Here is a 14389-nt window from a genome sequence, read left to right as displayed (position 1 = left end):
TCAGAGGAAGAGGAAGAAGAAGAGGTGACTTCTCGACCCTGGACCTCGACTGAGATGCAGAATATGCGAAAAGATGTCAGCCGTCTTCCAGGGGAGCACATTGTCACCTGGTTGCTCCGATGCTGGGACAATGGGGCCAACAGTCACAAACTAGAAGGAAGGGAAGCCAAGCAGCTGGGATCACTTCCTAGGGAAGGAGGAATTGACAAAGCGATTGCAAAAGAGAAGCGAGCCCTCAGCCTTTGGAGGCGGCTCCTGGCAGCTGTGAAGGAAAGGTTTCCCTACAAGGACGATGTTATGAGTCGCTCAGCCAACTGCACCACGATAGAGAGAGGCATCCAGTCCCTGAGGGAATCAGCGATTCTAGAGATGATCTATCGTAGGCTGGATGCCGGGAATGCAGCCGCAGATCCAGATGAAGTCGAATGTACATGACCCATGTGGCAGAAACATACACAGAGTGCACCATCATCATATGCCCACACATTGGCATCAATGACCTCGAGTGAGGCAGCACCACCAACAGTGGATGAACTGATTCACCAACTCCGAGAGTTCGAAGACAATCTCACCCCTTCCATCATTTCAGCTGTGGAAAAACTGTCCCAGGAGTTCAAACACTTGAGAGACAATTTATCCGATCTATCCAGCTCCCGACGTGTACCAACCCATGTCTCAACTATTAACAGAAGGCGCTCTACTTCTCGAGAGAGAAAATATAGGAGGTGCAGGCCACGGGCCACCCTATGGTTTTACCTGCGGGATCACGGAGAAGACATGAGAAAGTGGGATGGAAAACCTACCTCAGTTCTGGAGCAAAGGGTGCGTGAATTGAAGAGGAAAACAACGGTCAAGAATGATCCTCCCATGAAGGTTGCTGCTCCAATCTCTGGTAACCAGTTTCCCAGATGGAGTGGAAGAGCTGATTTTACTCCAGCTCCTGTGATAAGGAATACTAATCCCTTCTAGAAGACAGAAGTGGAGAATCTTATGATCACTATTAGAGGGGCCCTGCCTCCAGCCAGGTGGAGGAGAGGGATAATCGGGTTTACTGGACTGTGTGGATCAGATGGCCAGGCACATCAGTCCCACAGAAGTATAAGGCTCTAGTAGATACCGGTGCACAGTGTACTCTGATGCCATCCAATTATCAAGGGGTGAAACCCATTTATATTTCTGGAGTGAGAGGAGGATCCCAAGAGTTGACTGTACTGGAGGCTGAAATCAGCCTGACTGGGAGGAAGTGGCAGAAGCACCCCATCGTGACTGGTCCAGGGGCTCTATGCATCCTTGGCATAGACTGTCTCAGGAGAGGGTACTTCAAAGACCCAAAAGGGTATCGATGGTTTTTTGGTATCACTGCCTTGGAGATGGAGGAAATTAAGCAGCTGTCCACCTTGCCCGGTCTCTCCAAGGATCCTTCTGTTGTGGGGTTGCTGAAGGTCAAAGAACAACAAGTGCCAACCGCGACCACGACAGTGCACCGGCAGCAATATTGCACGAACTGAGACTCCCTTATTCCCATCCATAAGCTGATCCGCAGACTGGAGAGCCAAGGAGTGGTCAGCAGGACCCGCTCACCCTTTAATAGCCCCATATGGCCAGTGCAAAAGGCTAATGGAGAGTGGAGACTAACAGTAGACTATTGTGGCCTGAAGGAAGTCACACCACCATTGAGTGCTGCCGTACCAGACATGCTAGAACTTCAATATGAACTGGAGTCAAAGGCAGCCAAGTGGTATGCCACAGTTGATATTGCCAATGCATTTTTCTCAATCCCTTTGGCAGCAGAATGCAGGCCACAGTTTGCTTTCACTTGGAGGGGCGTCCAGTACACTTGGAACTGACTGCCCCAGGGGTGGAAACACAGCCCTACCATCTGCCATGGATTGATCCAGACTGCACTGGAACAGGGGCAAGCTCCAGAACACCTGCAATACATTGATGATATCATCATGCGGGGCGACAGAGCGGAAGAAGTTTTTGAGAAAGGGAGGAAGATAATCCAAATCCTGCTGAAGGCCGGTTTTGCCATAAGACGGAGGAAGGTCAGGGGACCTGCACAGGAGATTCAATTTTTGGGAATAAAATGGCAAGATGGATGTCACCAGATCCCCACAGACGTGATCAACAAGACAACAGCAATGTCTCCACCAACTAACAAGAAAGAAACACAAGCTTGCTTAGGTGTTGTGGGGTTCTGGAGAATGCACATCCCAAATTACAGTCTGATTGTAAGCCCTCTCTATCACGTGACCCGGAAGAAGGATGATTTCCAAGGAGGCCCTGAGCAACAACAAGCCTTTGAACAAATTAAACGAGAAATAGTTCATGCAGTAGACCTTGGACCAGTCCGGGCCGGGCCAGATGTGAAAAATGTGCTCTATACCGCAGCTGGGGAGAATGGTCCTACCTGGAGCCTCTGGCAGAAAGCTCCAGGGGAGACTCGAGGTCGATCCCTAAGCTTTTGGAGTCGGGGATATAGAGGATCCGAGGCCAGCTATACTCCCACTGAAAAAGAGATACTGGCAGCCTATGAAGGGGTTTGAGCTGCTTCAGAAGTGATTGGCACTGAAGCACAGCTCCTCCTGGCACCCCGGTTGCCTGTGCTGGGCTGGATGTTCAAAGGCAGGGTCTCCTCTACACATCATGCAACTGATGCTACATGGAGTAAGTGGGCCGCACTAATTACACAACGAGCTCAAATAGGAAATCCCAGTCGTCCAGGAATTCTAGAAGTCATCATGGACTGGCCAGAGGGCAAAGATTTTGGGATGTCACCAGAAGAGGAGGTGACGCGTGCTGAAGAGGCCCCACCATATAATGAACTGCCAGAGAGTGAAAAGCAATATGCCTTGTTTACTGATGGGTCCTGCCCTATTGTGGGAAAGCATCAGAGATGGAAGGCAGCTGTGTGGAGTCCCCTGGGACAAGTTGCAGAAACTGCTGAAGGAGAGGGTGAATCGAGTCATTTTGCAGAGGTGAAAGCCATCCAGCTGGCCTTGGACATTGCTGAACAAGAAAAACGGCCAGTACTTTATCTCTATACTGACTCATGGATGGTGGCAAATGCCCTGTGGGGGTGGTTGCAGCAATGGAAGCAGAGCAACTGGCAACGCAGGGGTAAACCCATCTGGGCTGCCACACTGTGGCAAGATATCACTGCCTGGGAGCAGAACCTGCCCGGAACACTATCCTGGGCCTTGAGAAACAAGTCTTGTGGCGACACGGCACCCCAGAGAGAATTGAGTCAGACAATGGGACTCATTTCCAGAACAACCTCATAGACACTTGGGCCAAAGAGCATGGCATTGAGTGGGTATATCACATCCCCTACTATGTGCCGGCCTCTGGGAAAATCGAATGGTACAATGGGCAGTTAAAAACTACACTGAGAGCAATGGGTGGTGGGACTTTCAAACACTGGGATACACATTTACCAAAAGCCACCTGGTTGGTCAACATGAGGGGATCTGCCAACAGGGCTGGCCCGGCCCAATCAGAACTTTTACGTACTGTAGAGGGGGATAAAGTTCCTGTGGTGCACATAAAGAATTTGTTGGGGAAGCCAGTCTGGGTTATTCCTGCTTCAGGTAAAGGCAAACTCACTCGTGGGGTTGTTTTTGCTCAGGGACCTGGATATACTTGGTGGGCAATGTGGGAAGATGGGGAAGTCCGGTGTGTACCTCAAGGGGATTTAATTTTGAGGGAAAACAGCCAATGAACTCAATTGTATGCTGTTGCCTCTCTATAACACTTTTATAGCCCACCAGCCAGATATCTTCAGGTCGCCAGCAACTGACCCTGACTTCCCTCCAATCATCACCCCAACAAAGAATGAACTTTGATGAAACCAGATGAGCTCAGCAGTGACCATATGAGTTCGGGGTTGTCATCAGCAGGCAACAATCCAACACTACACACCATCCCTCCTGCCCTGAAATACTGTTACAAGAGATGGAACCTGACATCATGCAATGGATGAATTCAGCAACTTTATAGGGATTGGTCCATGGACTAAGGAATGATATCCCTCTCTTTGTGTGTGGGTGTGGGTTTATATATATATATATGAGACAAAAGTGACGGTATATTGAAAAATGTGGGATCTGAGCATGACATGAATGGTATGGAATAAGGGGTGGATACTGTCCTGGGTTCAGCTATAGCAGTCATTTTTCTCCTTCTTAATAGCTGGTGCAGTGCTGTGGTTTTTAACTTTCAGCCTGGGAACAACACTGATAACACCGATGGTTTTAGTTGTTGCTAAAAAATGTTTACTCTGACCAAGGACTTTCTGAGAGTCATGCTCTGCCAGGGAGGAGGGGAAGCCGGGAGGAAGCAGAGACAGGACACCTGACCCAAACTAGCCAAAGGGGTATTCCATACCATGGCACGTCATGCACAGTATATAAACTGGGGGAAGTTACCCGGAAGGCCCAGATCGCTGCTCGGGTCGGGCTGGGTATGGGTTGGCGGGTGGTGAGCAATTGTATCCTCTCCCCTTGTTATTTCCCTTATCATTATTATCATTGGTGGTAGCAGCAGTAGTTTTGTATTATACCTTAGTTACTGGACTGCTCTTATCTCAACCCGTGGGAGTTACATTCTTCCGATTGTCCTCCCCATCCCTCCGGGAGTGGGGGGACGAGGAAGGGGCAGAGTGAGCAAGCGGCTGCATGGTTCCCAGTTACTGGCTGGGCTTAAACCACGATAGGCATCCACCACCTCTCTGAGCAAGCTCTTCCAGTATTTTACCACCCTCATTGTGAAGAATTTTTTCCTCACATCCAGCCTTAATCTTCCCTCTGTTAGTTTTAAACCATCACCCCTCATCCTACTGCAACAGACCCTGCTGAAATGTCTCTCTCCATCTTTCTTACAGACCCCTTTTAAGTACTGAAAGGCCACAATTAGGTTTCCCCAGAACCTTCTCTTCTCCAGGCTGAACAACCCCAACTCTCTCAGCCTGTCTCCATAGGATAGGTGTTCCATCCCTCTCATAATTTTTGTGGCCCTTCTCTGGACCCTCTCCAGCAGGTCCATGTCTTTCCTGTACTGAGGACTCCACACAGTACTCATGGTGGGGTCTCACCAGAGCATAGGAAACGGGCAGAATCATCTCCCCTGACCTCCAAGTTCCACCCTCCAAAACCCCCTACATAACAACCCTACTATCATTTATAAAATTACTTTTAGAAGTGCACATGCAAGCACACCACCGAAATTTTAGATTCCACCATCCATTGCATTGTATTGTGACTATTTGTACAGGAGTAACTGAAATCATGATCTCAATGGTTTGGACTTCCCAACTTCAGCATTCAGGCCACTGGCTAGGTGTCCTATCCAGTCCACTTTTTCTCCACCCTCCTGTATACAGTTTATACCTATCAGGTATGAATAAACTGTACAAATAGTGATTTAACAGTATGGTATGCATTTATGCATTATGGAGTTATAGTCTACTTAATTTTTACTTTTTGCATTAGTTACTTAAGTTCTATGTTTTACTTTATAGGGCTTACAAAAGAAACATGCTTATGAGTATGAAAACCAAAATAAGACTACTTTACAGTATTTTTAAACTTATTCTTTACAAACATCAGGGGTTACATACAGCTGAGAACAATTGCTGTTTACATTGCACCACGATGCACTGCAGCATCTTAAGAACACTGATAAAAAAATACCTCCTTTTCGGCCAATTCGACTATCCATAAACTTCTCTATAGTTTCAAATTCATCTTCTTCAGGCTGCGGGACATCTTCTCCACAAACTTCCAACAAGTCATCAGAATCTGTCTTGGTTTCTTCAGCTTCTTTGTAACTAACATTGACTGTTGCCTGGCGACGAGATACTCTCTTATCATAGTCATCATCATCCGATGAATCAAGATGCCTCTTTTTCTGTCCTGCAATCTTTTTGCCGCTTTTTGGCTCAATTCTTGAAGACAATAAGATACAACACAACAGTAGAGTTTCAACACAGACAACTACAAGCTGTCTGTATTTGTTTCTAAATACATATATTTCATGACTGCTCAGTGTCCTTGTTTTCATTTCATTCATTAATCTTTCATTTGCCTGTACACTACTTGATTATGAATTAGAAATAGTACCAGATTATCTAACATGCAAGACTTCTTACCTGCTTGGAGGTTTCTGGCTTTTGACCTTGTTTTTTGGCTCATAGTCAGATTCTTTATCTTCACAACTGCTTTTCTCTCTATCTTCCTCTGATTCAGAATCAGAACCACTTCCTGATACTGACCCTGACCCAGACATTTGCCAGTCTTCACTGTACATATTGAGAGACAAAATAGTAACTCACATTAGGGTTTGGGGTTTTTCTTGTTTGTCTTGGTTTTAAGTAAGTCAGGTATTCACCACAAGTTTGCTGCATTAATTTCAACATTCTTCATGGAAATAAAAATGTTATAATAGTAATTTCAGCTGGAAGGACAGAAACTTATCATGAATGGATAACAGGTAAAAATACCCAATGGATTCAGAGGGAGCTGAATTAAGTTTTCTGTTATCAAGAGGTAGATGTAAAAAACAAATCAAATCTGGATTTCTGTATAAATTACAGCTTTAATAATTGAGTTAATTTGACATCAATAAACCTGAAGTCCTTAACAAGACTTTAGTTGGAAAGATACATATTTACTGGAACTTACCTATGCTCAAGTCATAAAACCCTATAACATCATATTTTGCCAAATTCAAAATTCTCTAATAGTTATGTTCCCTGTGCCTCATGTGAATAATTAGCAACTTCAGTACAGGAACCAAAAATAATACAGAATCAGATTTGAGAAAGACTTGAACCATAGCAATCTGAGAGGCATTGGCTCCCCAAAGCCCCCACTGAGCTTCGAAATCAGTGCTTCACACCCATGCAAGATACTATGAGTAAGCCACTTGTGACACCTGCTTAGCTGAGATCTACTTTACAACAGGAAAGATGTACTCACTGATCAACAGTAACTTAGCTCAGACTGTACAGAGATATTTCATCTTAATAGCTTGGGGGGGGGAGGGGAGAAAGGTCTGGCATGCATTCTTGAAAGGTTGCTAAATCTATTACCATCTATTATCTACTACCATCTATTATCAGGTTTAGGGGTCTTTGACCAAGATGCTTAAACAGTGGCCTTCAAAGGTGGAATATTACTGTAAGACATTTCCATTAAATTTCAGATCAGGAAGCCTAAGAATCAGTGCTATGATACTTCTTTCACTTAAATATGCATTGGTCCTAGAAGTTACATTTTCATTGTGGTCAATACATCTGTGTGTCTTGGAAATACTATAGAATCATCATTCTCCTTAAAAGATTATTTTTCTGCAAGCAGTAAATTAAAAAACACCCAAACAACAACACACACAGCCCAAATAAAAACAAAAAAACCCAACCCCAAACCAACCAACTCCCCCACCATATGCAAATCCACAACCTGTATTTATTTGGAGATATAGACGACATATAAAACACCATACTCTAGGGCTTGGATCCTGTACTAAGTTATATATAGAGAAATCTGATCTGTATGTCGGATAACAATTGCAAACATATTTGTTCAAAATAGGTATAAATCAAAACTGAAGCACTGGATAGATGAGGTTATTTGGTTACTAGTTTCTGAACTTGAATATCTTTCCTGTAATAGAGTATTATTAGGTGTAATCACATTCTTAAGTAACAGAAAACTCTGAATAACAATTCATCACTAGAGAAGTACTATTTTGCATAGCAAGCCACCCCCCCCCCACCACCCCCCATTTCTTGAAGATATTATAGCGGCAACCCTGAATATTGAGATGATTCAATTAACTGAAGAAGAGAAATGAGGGAATTATTAAATTCCTATACACTGTTCATAAAAAAAACCCAAACAAACCCAAACCCCAAACAAAACACGAACAACCCACACACACAGAGGTGACTGCAAATGGGAAGCTATAACCTTTTTCACAAACTTTTTGATCTATAGCTTAAAACCTGCTCAAGTTCAACTTAGCTTTATTGAATAGCCAAGACAGTTTATTACTGTCAAACCTGTAATAATTGGGGGGGGTGTGTGTGTGCGCGCGCCTCTAAAGTGTTTAAAACTTTGTCATGAACTATGGGATTCCAACTTAAATTTTATCTGAGACAACCTACTTAATAAGCTCCCTATTTCTTCAATAATTTTCAGGGAGGACCTTCAGCTCAAAAATATGCCACAAATAAGACTATTTAAAAATAAAAAGTGCTGATGATTGATTGTTTTTCAATAACACTGTAGGTAATACAGTCTTTTGCTCAGAAATTAATAGTGATATATATTCCTTTGAGAGTATTTATTTTAAAATATTACAAAATGTTAATCAAAATTGAGAAGCACACGATTATGTATTTCAAGTGCAGAGATGTGAAGCCTGGGTAATTATAAGGATTATGTTGCCATAACAAAAAATTATATTATTTATGAAAAACATCTTACTCTCTATGGTTTTTCTTCTTGGTTTCACTGGAAGAGTCATCTGCAGAATCTTCGCTGCTCGATGAAACCTGCAGAATGAAGAAGAACAATGAAGTATTTTTACTATTAAAAAGATAATTCAGCTCCTACTTTCAAACTGAAATCCTATTCTTCATGTCTTATCCTCTTCATCCCCCTCAGTGTACCCATTGATATTGAATAAGATCAGGATTCCTACTGAGTTTGTATTTCTCCATCTAAGAATATACAATATAAGAACTCTAGAAAACACTACGAAAAAAACCTGTCTTAAAATATAATCATTGTGCCTACATATAGTCATAGTTTATACTGCTGCAAGTTAATAAATCAAGATGAAGGTTCTATCAAAAGCCTAATAAAATCTCCTGTCCTTTGAGAGCTCTCTCACTTTTCATATCCTCTCATATTTAAACACCACTAAGAAAATTCTGAGAATAGCATGTATGCTTCTTCTCTCTCCACTCCCCCCCAAAAAAAATAAAATACATAAATTGATGAACCCTCTTAAAATTATTTTCCTAAAACCAATCTCATAGAGATTAAATTTGGATCATTTTTATGCTGAAAAAGAGTCTTCAGGAAAAGAGTACTTAGGAACAGCTATTAATATTTTAACTTTATATGATTAAGTAAGTTCTTTGTCCTTTAAAGATATTTCTACTGCACAAAGTCAACTTTTGCTTAGCCCATGATTTAGGTTTTAAAAATCTCTAAAATGGAAGTATGGTTCTTAAAATGCAAGCATTCTTTTATAACTGTTATAAAAATCTATCTTTCAACTCCATATAGTGCTTTTGAAAACTGCAGCAGCTACCTTTACATAGTGACAATAGTGGAAAAGTCTTTTAGCATTTTTAACTGCCTTTATGGAACTCAGAAGGCAGAAATACAATGAAAGTTAATACTACATGACTTGAAAATTTTGTCCATACATCACAGAATACCTAGCTAAAAATATTAATTTATACTGCTATCATTTTGGCACAACTCACCTGAAAACATGCAACTAAATATTTCCCCCCCCATGTTTCCTCATAAACTTGTCAGTTATTTAAACATTACTTTTATAGACTAAACCCAGACTTTTTATACATGCATATACTTAAGAGAACAGAACTTGGCTCTACATAATTTTATTCTAACATATGGGGTAATGAGACATGCATGTTTACATTTTATTTACTAACTTATATGTTATTCACCTCTTCCGAACCACTGTCTGATGAGGCTGCCTTCTGCTGTTGCTTCTTGAGCCCTGCTGATCTCTGCACAGCAAGTACACTTGGACTGGACTTCCAAAACTGAATTGGAATTCAGACACAAGAGTCATTTAAACCTACTGAAACTTTAAAGTTTACCACATTCTTACTTTGCTTAAGATGAGCAGCATCCCTATTAAGATGAATCTCAATTTTATTAATAATAAAAAACTCACTATAAAATACTGCATGCATTAATAATAATGATAGTATTTTAAATTAGTGATGCTTCTGCAGAAAGGAATGTTATATAAGAATTGCTGGCACAATTTTTACAGTAAGTATAATAGTTGTGCAGGCTTCTATATTATTAACATAACTTTTTTTAAAGTAAAATTTTAAAATTATCTAGATAATTTCTTTCAGGCCACTTATCTGATATATTTTTGCTTCATATGGGAATACTGAAGTACATGGAATCATAGAATCTCTCAAGTTGGAAGGGACCCAAAAGGATCTAGTCTATCTCCCTGCTCCTTGCAGGACTACCTAATACTAAGCCATTATGACTAAGAGCGTCATCCAGGCGCTTCTTGAACTCTGACAGGTTTGGTGCCATGACCACTTCCCTGAGGAGCCTGTTCCAGTGACCGAACACCCTCTCAGTGAAGAACCTGGTCCTAATGCCCAATCTGAACTTCTCCCGACACAACTTCGTTCAATTTTCTTGTGTCCTATCACTGGTCATCAGAAAGAGATCAGCACTTCCCCTTCCACTGCCCCTCTTGAGGAAGTTGTAGACTGCGATGAGGTCACCCCTCAGCCTTCTTTTCTCCAAGCTGAACAAACCAAGTGACCTCAGCCGCTCCTTGTAAATCTTGACCTCAAGACCTTTCACTATCTTGGTTGCCCTCCTCTGGACACTAAAAGTTTGATGTCCTTCTTATACTGAGATGCCCAAAACTTCACACAGTACTTGAGGTGGGGCCACACCAGTGCAATGTAGAGTGGAACACTCACCTCCCTCAACTGTGCTTGATGTACCCCAGGACATGGTTGGCCCTTTCAGCTGCCAGGGCACACTGTTGACTCATATTCAACTTGCCATCAACCCAAACCCCTAGATCTCTTTCCAGGGGGCTTCTCTCCAGCCTCTAGTCCCCCAACTTGTACGTATAACCAGTATTACCTCATCCCAGGTACAGAAACTGGCACTTATTCTTGCTAAATTTCATACAGTTGGTGATGGCCCAGCTCTCTATCCAAATCTTTCTGTAAGGCCTCTCTACCCTTGAGGGATTCCACAGCTCCTCCTAATTTAGTGTCATCAGCAAACTTAATGTACATTTGATTCCTGTGTCCAGATCATTTATAAAAGCATTGAAGAGCACTGGCCCTAAAACTGAGCCCTGGGGAACCCTGCTGGTAACTGGCTGCCACAGTATCCCTCATTAGGTTTCTCTCCTCCCAATTCTCCAGCCTATCAAGGTCTCAATGAATGGCAGCACAGCCTTCAGATGTATCAGCCACTCCTCCCAGCTTTGTATCATCAGCAAACTTGCTGAGGGTACATTCTATCCCTTTGTCTAAGTTGTTGATAAACAAGTTGAATAAGACTGGACCCAGTATTGATCCCTGGGGAACACCACTGACTACAGGCCTCCAACTGGATTCTACTACACTGATCACAACCCTCTGAACTCTGCCATTCAGCCAGTTTTTGATCCACCTCTCTGTCCATTCATCTAACCCACATTTCCTAAGCTTACCTATGAGGAGGTTATGGGAGACAGTGTCAAAAGCCTTGCTGAAGTCAAGGTAGCTAACATCCACTGCTCTCACCTCATCGACCCATCTTGCCATGTCATCATAGAAGGCTATTAGATTGGTCAAGCATGATTTACCCTTGGTGAATCCATGCTGACTACTCCTGATGACCTTCTTTTCTTCTACATGCATGGTGATGATCTCCAGAATGACCTGTCCCATCACCTTTCCAGGGATGGAGGTGAGGCTGACTGGACAGTAGTTTCCCAGGTTCTCCTTCTTGCTGTTTTTGAAAATAGGAGTAACATTTGCCTTCCTCCAATCATCGTGCACCTCTCTCGTTCTCCATGATTTTTCAAAGATGATGGAGAGCGGCAGAGCAACATGTGCCAGCTCCCTCAGTACCCTTGGGTGCATCCCATCAGGGCCCATGGATTTATGGGTGTTAAGTCTGTCTAGGCTATCCCTAACCCAAACCTCTATGACCAGGGCGAAGTCTTCCTTTCTCCAGCCTTCATCTATAACCTCCCAGATCTAGGACTCCTGAGGGCCATTCTTAGTGGTAAAGACTGAGGCAAAGAAGGCATTCAGTAATTCCACCTTCTCTGTGTCTTCTGTTACCAGGACACCCACCTGATTCAGCAGCAGCCGCACATTTTCCCTCATCTTCCTTTTGCTGCGGATATACTTGTAGAAGCCCTTCTTGTTGTCCTTGATGCCCTTTGCCAGGCTCAAATCTAAGTGGGCTTTGGCCTTCCTTGTCTCATCCCTGCATACCCTGACCAATGTTCATATAGTCCTACTTGGCCTGTCACAACATTATGTGTGACTTTGTCTTCAAAACTATGCAATAAGTTAATAGGTGCTTCTGTGTGATACAATTTAGGCAATTATCTAACTGTAGGTATTTACAGAGATGAGAATTTAAGAGCCCAATGTTTGTTATGAAAGCTAAGTATGTGCATTCACTAACCCGATCAAGTTAAAATTCTAAGTAAATATTATAGGGGTTTTGTTTGTTTAAATTAAAACTGCTTTTGTAACTACTCTGTACGAATGTGTTTTTCCCTACAAAGAGTTAATTTATATGCTTTGTTTTACCTCAGATCCATCAGCTTTTGGTGGTGGTTTAGCTTGAAATTGTTTCTTCTCTCTAGATGTGTCAGACTTTGATTCTGATCGACTGCCTGACTCTGAACCAGACTCAGAGTCGCTGCTACCTGATTGACTGCTACTTCCATCACTACTGCTTCCAGAGCTCGAACCAGATCCCGAAGATGATGCTGACCCAGAATCATCATCTGATTGGCTGCAATTAGAAGTTAACATGAGTATCACAATGTCTAATCAAATAGGATTTTTAAAAAAAACCACATTAAAAAAACTTTAGCTTCACCTATAAATCAACTGTTAGGTTAGCCCAGACACATGGATAGCATACAAATGAATGCACTGGATTAAATAAATCAGGAATGCAAATTCAGTGTTTAATCAGATACTTTTCATTAAACCTTAAAAGGAGAGAGAGGAGAAAGAAGGGTAAACATTAATCATTAATGCAGAGAAGTTAAACAAGGGTATTTCTCACCCACCCAAACTGTTACTTAGCTCCATCAAACCCCATGTATTTTTGTGTATACACACTAAATTGTTTTAAGTATTTTTAGATCAGCAGTGTGGCCCCCCCAGTTGTTTTTGGATTATTTTTTTTTTTTTGAGAATGCATTTCTTCAAAGCAAATATAAACTCTGTTTTGTTTCCATAGGTTTACTTTTTTCATACAAATAGGGGGAAAAAGTATCTTTATGGAAGTGCTTGCAAACTACATTTCACGTGGTGATTTGGACCAACTATATACAAAATACCACCAAACAATTGATTAAATAAAGTGTTTTTAAAAGTAACTGGAAAACCAGAAGTATGATGTCACACATAATATAAATCCATACAGACCATCTTATACTGTTAAAATAACAGCAGTAAAATTCCCCACACAGACAAACCCTGAATTTGTCACTGATTACATGACTTGTGCCAAGTGACCGTAGCATATTCTTGAGCCAGTGGATTATTCCACCTATATGTTCATTTCACACTAGATTTAACATATTTAAATAGAATAATATATAAAGTTAAACATGTATTTCATGACTATTCAAAAACATCAAAACATTTGGTTTTCTAAAACATTTTTACAAAGGAGCTGAATTAAAACTTCAATCAAATTCCTCATTAGGTTAAAAACTACCATATATTGTGATGGAAAACATTGGAATTACCACACAAGCAAAATAATTTTAAATTATGTACACTTGGGATGTAAGCATTTAAAAAGAAACAAACCCCCAGTAAAGATAATACCAAAATCCCAAACAATAAAATCCCAAAAGCTAATATCAAAGTGTAAGCGTATCACTGCCAGCACAATTCATCTGGCTGTCAACCAGCAAGGGGCGGGGGGAAGGGTGGTGGTGGTAGATTGATCATCTTCTGCACTAGAACACACTTAACTGACAATTTTAAAGCCAAAAAACAAAACCAATACTCTCCTTGTTGCTAACACCAATTAAATTGTACTAGTGAGGGGAAAAAAGATGAATGAAGCAATTCACAAACTGATTCCTATTCCTCAACCAACCATCTGCATCTGTTAACTTTGAAAAAAAGAAACAAACAATGAAAAAGCTTCATTATTTTGAAGTGGGGGATATGAAGAAATACAACTAACTGCTGGTTTTCATTACACTTGCTGAGGATAAAACTGGGAGGCAACAAGGCTACTTCCAAACTTTCCATTCCTGTCATCAAGGGCCTACTTCAGGCAGATGAAGTTGCTAAGCCACTATCCATCATATTTGAAAAGTTATGTCAGTCAGGCAAAGTTCCCAATAACTAGAAAAAGGGAAATAT

General features: G+C 41.7%; 1 protein-coding gene across 1 annotated transcript in view; it reads right to left on the bottom strand.

Moving 5' to 3' along the window:
- Positions 1 to 14389, bottom strand: part of LOC115601761 (chromodomain-helicase-DNA-binding protein 1-like) — a 95487-nt gene that overhangs the window by 42293 nt on the left and 38805 nt on the right. The window contains exons 3-7 of the mRNA XM_030472143.1: positions 12581 to 12788; positions 9716 to 9814; positions 8493 to 8560; positions 6152 to 6301; positions 5694 to 5947 (exon numbers count right to left, since the gene is read on the bottom strand). Of these exons, the coding sequence (XP_030328003.1) occupies positions 5694 to 5947; positions 6152 to 6301; positions 8493 to 8560; positions 9716 to 9814; positions 12581 to 12788 (779 nt within the window). The remainder of the gene's footprint in view (positions 1 to 5693; positions 5948 to 6151; positions 6302 to 8492; positions 8561 to 9715; positions 9815 to 12580; positions 12789 to 14389) is intronic.

This window comes from Strigops habroptila, chromosome W, assembly GCF_004027225.2.
Source record: "Strigops habroptila isolate Jane chromosome W, bStrHab1.2.pri, whole genome shotgun sequence".
Classification (NCBI taxonomy): Eukaryota; Metazoa; Chordata; class Aves; order Psittaciformes; family Psittacidae; genus Strigops; species Strigops habroptila.
This window is presented reverse-complemented; position numbering and strand designations above follow the sequence as displayed.